This window comes from Euleptes europaea, chromosome 1 (genome assembly GCF_029931775.1).
Source record: "Euleptes europaea isolate rEulEur1 chromosome 1, rEulEur1.hap1, whole genome shotgun sequence".
Lineage (NCBI taxonomy): Eukaryota > Metazoa > Chordata > Lepidosauria > Squamata > Sphaerodactylidae > Euleptes > Euleptes europaea.
The window spans coordinates 182,404,119-182,411,611 of NC_079312.1; the positions used below are offsets into that span (position 1 = coordinate 182,404,119).

Here is a 7,493-nt window from a genome sequence, read left to right on the forward strand (position 1 = left end):
TAGAGGGGGGAAAGGCGCCTGCTGTGCCCATGCTGGTGCCCTGTTTGTACAGAGACGAGCAAGAGGGCACCGGCACTGCACTCTTCCACACACCTATAAGATCCACACTGGCACTGGACTTTGGAAATGGGCCTTCACACATTGTCAACGAAGTTGAAGTAGATGTGCTGGGATTCTGGGAGCCCTGCAGGGCTGTCAGTCACCATCTGCCACCAGAAGGGGCATCTGAGTTTGGAAGGACATTTTTGCCTTCAGCACCTTACGCGGCCTGGTGGGATGCTCCCGCTATTTCTGCCTCTCCCTCTTTTGCTGGCTGAGAAGCGGCAGCAGCAGCAGCTGCTGCTTCCTTGGCCTTCTTGGCCACGACCTGCTCTCTGTGCTGTTTCTTCTGCAGCTTCAGCTCCTTCCGTCTCTCTTTCTCCATCTCTTGCACCACTTCCTGGAACTGGGGGCTGCGATGATCCACATTATGGCCCAGGCGCTCACGGACCTCAGCCAGCAGCCGTTCCCGCCGCTCTTTCTCCTCAAGCACCTTGGCCCTGCGCTCCCGCCTCTCACGGCGCCAGTCAGCAATCATCTGGGGCATCTTGGCCATTCTTGCAGCAATGAGCTCCTCTCTGTGAAGAGAGCAACGGCAAGAGGTCATCTCCTTTCTCCAAGTGCTGAAGGAACACGGTGCCGGTTCCTTTGAATACTTCCAGGTACACACTAGACCACCTTTCTGAGGTTAATTGTACCCTACAAGGGAGGGATGCCATCCTGGGCCAGTGGATAATAAGCAAAGAACTGACCCAGGTCAGTTAAATGAGATGTCGCAGGTGCCCTAAGATCTTTGCTGCATTTCTTTCATTTTCTAGTCTGCTAAATTTGGATAGATTTATTTAGATGTTAAGAACCTGTTTCAATATCAGGAAGGATGTTTTAAGCCCACAAGCCCCATCAACGAGTCCAAAGTGCTCCCCGATTTAGAGGCTGTTGTTCTGGGTCACCCCTAGGAGGGCTCACTTTAGGGGAAAACGACTTCTCCTAGCCCAGAGTTGCAGCAACCAGTTTTTCCACACCCCAGATATTCCATCAATTCTTATTCATCCTTTATATAACTCAGAGATGAAAATAAATTTTGTGGGCTTAATCTCTGATCAGCCTATTCCATGTGACAAAAGAGAGGAGGGTCCTGTGTATCTCTTTGAGGGGCCCTGAGTGCCCGGATATGGTTTTGTTCACTATCAGTATAAGGCAGCTTCATGAATACAAATGTAAGTCTATTTTATATGCATTTGTTAATGGGTAACTCCATTACACATATAAGCTTTTATACAGATATCGTAACATAAATACATAGGTTTCGCTTTTTGTGAAACCTTGTCAAAGCTTATGTATTTATGCTGCAATATCTGTATAAAAGCTTATAGGTGTAATGGAGTTAACCGTTAATTAATGTATATAAAATAGACTTATATTTGTGTAGTAGTATCAATTCACCCCTTTTCCTGTGCAACGGTCAGTCCTACTGCTGACCCTTGGGAGCAGCCGGCCAGGCCAGTTTGGATCACCAGGTGGGGCCTGGAGACCCCCCCCACTACTTTTTTTGCAACTGACCTCTGGACTACAGAGGTCAGGGGTCCCCTGGAGAAAGCGGCCTGTTTTGGAGAGGTGGGGGCTCCGTGGCACCTATATACCCCGCTGAGGTCGCTCCGCCCTGCATCATAGAATCGTAGGGCTGGAAGGGACCACCAGGGTCATCTAGTCCAGCCCCCTGCACAATGCAGGGAATTCACAACTATCTTCCCTCCCTACACCCCCAGTGACCAGAAGATGGCCCAGATGCCTTCCTCTCTCTCATCACCTGCCCAAGCATCCTTCCAGGCCACTGCCCAACCTGGACTCATAAAGAGTCGGAAGGGGGTCCCCTAGAGGCCATCTGGCCCGACCCCCTTCACCCATGCGGGATCCGCCCAGAGCACCGTCCCCTGGCCAAGTGTTTGTCCAGGCCTCTCTGCTTGAAGGCCGCCGGCGGGGGGGGGGGGAAGGGGAGCTCGCCCACCTCCCTAGACGCGCTTACTCGGGAGTAAAGAGGGCGGCCTCTGGGCCTCCCTGTGCTCGCTCCCCCCACCCCCGCCGGGGCGCCTGGCTCCGGAGTCTCGAAGGCCGCCGCCGCCTGTGTGTCCCTCACCTCTCTCGCCGCCGGGCCTCCTCCTCGCGCTCGCGGGCGTCGAGGGCGGCCTCCATCTGGCGCAGGGAGGGGCAGAGCTCGCGCTCCTCGGCCTCGTCGCGGGCCAGCTGCTGGGGGCTGGGCCAGAGGGTGGCCGGGTCGACCCCCGAGGCGGCGCCGTGGCGGCCGTAGACGCGGGCCTCGTAGCCCGGCCGCAGCTGCCACCAGGGCGTGCGGGGGTTGGCGGGGTCCGGGCGGTACAGGCCGCCCAGCTGGCGGCGCAGGGGAGGGGCGTAGTAAGCGCGGGACCCCCCGCCTCCTCCTCCTCCGCCGCCGCCCAGGCAGAGGGCCAGGGACAGCCGCCGCCCCAGCGACGCCATCGCCTCACGGCGCGCCGCCATGGCCGCCGCCATCTTGGAGCCGGCCCGTCCCTCCCGCGCACGCGCGACGCCGCCTCGGCCAGCCCGCTCCCTTCCGCGCACGCGCGACGCCGCCTCGGAACAGGCCCGCTCCCTCCCGCGCACGCGCGACGCCGCCTCGGAACAGGCCCGCTCCCTTCCGCGCACGCGCGACGCCGCCTCGGAACAGGCCCGCTCCCTTCCGCGCACGCGCGACGCCTCCTCGGCCAGCCCGCCGCCATCGTGGAGTCCGGCGGCCGCAAGAGAGGACGTCATCGCCCGTGGCCGCAGAGGGAGCCTCCTCACCATAGAGAGGGAGAGCCAGAGTGACGCACGTGCGCGCTACGCGCACGCCTTCTGCGGAGAGGCGGTGCTGATGGGGACAGGTGGGGGGGCTGAAAGCCTTCCTCCGCCCCCGGCCTTAGCCACGTGCACAAAACCCTGTTCATTTTCTAGCCCGTGTGGTTAAGTGGTAAGGTTGGGGGATACTACCCCCCTACCCTAAATTGGGAGATTTTAGTAGCATGTAGGTACAACATCAGAAAGGCCCTGCTGGGTCAGACCCAGGAGGCCCATCAAGTCCAGCAGTCTGCTCACACAGGGGCCAACCAGGAAGTCCTCCAGGAAGCCCCCAAACAAGACGGCTGCAGCAGCATTTATCCTGCCCATGCGCCACAGCACTTCATATCATAGGCCTGCTCCTCAGATGGTGGAGAGAACACTTCCTATGCTGCTCATATCAATTGGCTATAGGCATGCCAACCTCCATAGAGGAAGATCATGATGGGGCTTCTGCAGCCGTCTTGTCTGGGCTTCCTAGAGGCACCTGGTTGGCCACAGTGTGAACAGACTGCAGATGAACCTTGCTCTGATCCAGCAGGGCCTTTCTTAAAGACTAGCATAATTTCTGGCAGAGGATGAGCTTTTGTGAGCCATAGCTCTCTTCTTCAGATACAGCTAAAATGTGAGAGACAGAGTGGTGTAGTGGTTAAGAGCGATGCTTTGGAGTGGCGGACTCTGATCTGGAGAGCCGGGTTCGATTCCCCACTCCTCTACATGAGTGGCGGAGGCTAATTTGGTGAACCGGGTTGGTTTCCCCACTCCTACACATGAAGCCAGCTGGGTGTCCTTGGGCTAGTCACAGCTTTCTTACAGCTCTCTCAGCCCCACCTGCCTCACAGGGTGTCTGTTGTGGGAAGGGGAAGGGAAGATGATTGTGAGCCGGTTTGAGTCTCTCTTAAGTGGTAGAGAAAGTCGGTATATAAAAACCAACTCCTTCTATCCTTAAGAGATGACAAGAGAGACTGCTGAATTACAACTTATAATGAAACTCAAGGGAATGCATTCTTCTGGATTGAATAGAGACCTGGGATTCCTGCCTCATTACCAATGCTGATTTCTCTACACCTGCTACCCCTCTGCATAGCACGCCTAATCCAATCGCGCCTGCTTATGCCATAGAGTCCAATTGCCAAAGTGGCCAGTTTATCCAGGTGAACTGATCTCTATCAGCTGGAGATCAGTTGTAATAGCAGGAGATCTCCAGCTAGTACCTGGAGGTCAGCAACCCAAGACCACAATGTATCATCCTTGTCTGTTAATGGTGCCTGTAGCCGTCCTGGAGTTCAACCAAACTGAAATGTTTAACAAAGGATAAATTCAGCACATCTTTTGCATAAGAATAAAGTCCTTAGACTTCATCTTGTTTCCTGCATTGTTTCAGTTCTGCTATGAATTGGAGAGGGTGGTTTAACAAATTATGCTGTTGATTTTGTAAAATCATAGCAACCCCAAATTGTTAGCAGGCCCAACAATAGAGATTTGGAGCCAGCAAGAACCCCTGCCATCAGCTGGCCCTTGGGGCGAAGGTGCCTGGCCTTCCAGCCCTCCGAGCCCTGTATCCTTAGGAGCCCCTCCCCACCAACCTCCAATCTATAATTTGGGAGTACTGGGTGGGGGAGGGTTGCCGGATATTGTTCTAAAAAAGACCGGATGTACCAAGGCTGTGTGTGTGTCCACCTAGAGCAAACATTGCAAAGTACACTGTTTGTGCTGGGAGGAGAACCCCCCATCTCAGGCGTGAAGTGGCTTAGAGCTTGGGCTCAGCACCGCTCTCTCCAAGCCCAAACACCAGGCTAAGCTGTTTGGGCTTGGTCAGGTTGCAAGTTAACCCGGACAGACCAGTCTTTTCACTGACTGGGAAAAACTGGGAAAATACCAGACATTTAAACGGCAGGCATTTTTTCAGGTTTTTCCCAGACAGTGAAAATACCGGGCTGACCGGGTCAGTGCCGGACACCTGGCAAGCGTTCGGGGTTGTCACTGACTTTCACTGTCCACAACATGTACTGATTATGCAGCTTCCACAGAGGAAGTACAGCAATTGAATGTCTGGCAAAGGAAACGGTCCATCTTGTATTTGCCATTTTGAAAAGCCCTGGGCTTGGGGGCAGGAGGGATGTCTTGCCATTCTGTATTTTAGACTGTCAGGCACCTGATATCTGGTTAGGATTGCCAGCTGTGGGCTGGGAAATACCTGGAGGTTTGGGGGCAGAACCTGGAGAGGGCAGGGTATGGGGAGGGGAGGGACCCCAGTGGGGTATAATTAGGGATGCCAGCATCCAGGAGGGACCTGGGGAATCCCCCGGAATCACAGCTTATCTCCAGACTACAGAGATCAGCTCCCCTGGAGAAAATGGATGCTTTGGTGGGTGGACTCTCTGGCATCATACCCACTGAGGTCCCTGTCCTCCCCAGGCTCCATCCCCAAATAACCAGGAGTTTCTGAACTGGATCTGGCAACACTACCCCCTCTATCCCCCACTGGTGGCCAGGGGGGACCTGGCAACCCTAGGTATTGAAGCGCCCGTGAATAAGTTCCCAGTGTTCACATGGACACAGGAATGAGCACACGCAAGCACCGAGCAATGCCCCAATCCCCCCCTTCACTTTAGTGCCTCAAAGCAGTACACACACACATATTAGCATCGCCCGCTCAGACCCCCCTCTCCTAGGCAGAAGCTCTCTCTCCCCTCCTGCTCGGGGACACGTGGAACTCTCTTACCTGACATAAGGTACAGGAGGCTAAGAGGCTGACGTTGGTTCCCAGTTCTCAGTTCGTTCCCGGTTCCTTATTCACATCTCCTAGTTCCTGAATGATATTGAGGAATATTTAAAAGCTCTGCACCCCAAAACAAAGTTTGGACCACCACATATCATACACCCCCACATTCAGGGGACTTTGTCCTCCGAGGGCGCACATGCTAAATTGTCCTCAGTATCACTCAGGAACTAGGAGATGTGAGAGCCAGCGTGGTGTAGTGGTTAAGAGCGGTGGTTTGGAGCGGTGGGCTCTGATCTGGATAACCGGGTTTGATTTCTCACTCCACGTGAGCAGCGGAGGCTAATCTGCTGAACCAGGTTGGTTTCCCCACTCCTACGCATGAGGCCAGCTGGGTGGCCTTGGGCTAGTCACAGCTTTCTCAGCCCCACCTACCTTACAGCGTGTCTGTTGAGGGGAAGGGAAGGTGATTGTAAGCCGGTTTGAGTCTCCCTTAAGTGGTAGAGAAAGTCAGCATGTAAAAACCAACTCTTCTTCTTCTTCTTCGGAACTGGGAAGGAACTGGGAACCAACTTCAGCCTCCTCAAGCTTACCACAACAACGAGGGCTAGGAAATGAAAAGGGTTTTGTGTAAGTGACTGAGAAAGGGGAGGGGGGGAGTCAGGGATGCCAAATATAATTAACAAAATTGGAGCCTGGCCATTAAGCAGGTTAACACCCCGCCTTGGGGAAAAAGTTAAATAAAGGATATTTAATGACCACTAGTGCCCCCAAATAATTCCTGCAGTTAAAACTAGCCCGAGCAGAGAGAGCAAGAGAGCTGGAACTAACAGGGCCTTAGAGGGGATGGACGAGGTGGAAATCACACCCTCATTACAGGCCCGTGGGGGGTGCTGGAAACATTTTGGATCAGATTTGCGCAGGGATCATTACCCTCCTGTAGAAATGAGGGCTCCCCCCCCCGTCACTACAGCAATCCTGGTATCTCGTTAAAAACCATCCCGTTCAAAGCAAACAAACCATTGCGTGTCATTTTCATTTTAATAGGGGGAAATAATTATTCTCCCAGCCCAAAACGTTCATAAAACTATCTCATAAAACAAGAGCTTGGTGCGCCTGTGCACGTGTGTGTGTGTGTGTGTGTGTGAGAGAGAGGCTGATCAGTTGTTCCCTTGTTAGCCTTCCACACTGCACAAGAAGGCGAAAGGACTCGAAATCTGAAGCGGAGGGGTGGGCAGAGGATTTGAGGAAGGCAGCCACGCGCGGGCCCCTCAAGGGCTGCCCTCTCCACAGTTTCAAGATTCATGTGCATGGAAGGAGAAGAAGAAGAAGTTGGTTTTTATCTGCCGACTTTCTCTACCACTTAAGGAAGATTCAGACTGGCTTACAATCACCTTCCCTCCCCCTCCCCACAATAGACATCCTGTGAGGTAGGTGGGGCAGAGAGAGCTCTAACAGAGCTGTGACTTGCCCAAGGTCACCCAGCTGACTTCATGTGGAGGAGTGGGGAAACAAATCCAGTTCACCAGATCAGCCTCCGCCGCTCATGTGGAGGAGTGGGGGAATCGAACCCGGTTCTCCAGATCAGAGTCCAGCGCTCCATACCACCTCTCTTAACCTGACTATACCATGCCGGCTTAGGGTTGCCAGGTCCCTATTCGCCACCGGTGGGAGATTTTTGGGGCAGAGCCTGAGGAGGGCGGGCTTTGGGGAGGGGAGGGGCTTCAATGCCAAAGAGTCCAATGGCCAAAGAGGCCATTTTCTCCGGGTGAACCGATCTCTATCAGCTGGAGACCAGTTGTAATAGCAGGAGATCTCCAACTAGTACCTGGAGGTTGGCAACCGTATTCATGTAGGTTTCTGCCCTTGGGTCTCCCTGCCT

General features: G+C 54.3%; 1 protein-coding gene across 1 annotated transcript; it reads right to left on the bottom strand.

Moving 5' to 3' along the window:
• Positions 1–259: 259 nt before the first annotated feature.
• GADD45GIP1 (GADD45G interacting protein 1) lies at positions 260–2,553 on the bottom strand. Its single transcript, XM_056850674.1, has 2 exons — positions 2,174–2,553; positions 260–617 (listed from the first exon to the last, which is right to left on the bottom strand). Exons 1-2 carry the CDS (start codon positions 2,551–2,553, stop codon positions 260–262), a joined length of 738 nt encoding a protein of 245 aa, XP_056706652.1.
• Positions 2,554–7,493: the final 4,940 nt, after the last annotated feature.

Excerpts from the sequence above, each read along its gene's own strand:
- GADD45GIP1 (XM_056850674.1), bottom strand. The coding sequence starts at position 2,553 with ATGGCGGCGCGCCGTGAGGCGATGGCGTCGCTGGGGCGGCGGCTGTCC. Across the intron at positions 618-2,173 it reads GAGGCCCGGCGGCGAGAGAG|AGAGGAGCTCATTGCTGCAA; the intron begins GTGAGGGACACA and ends CTCTCTTCACAG.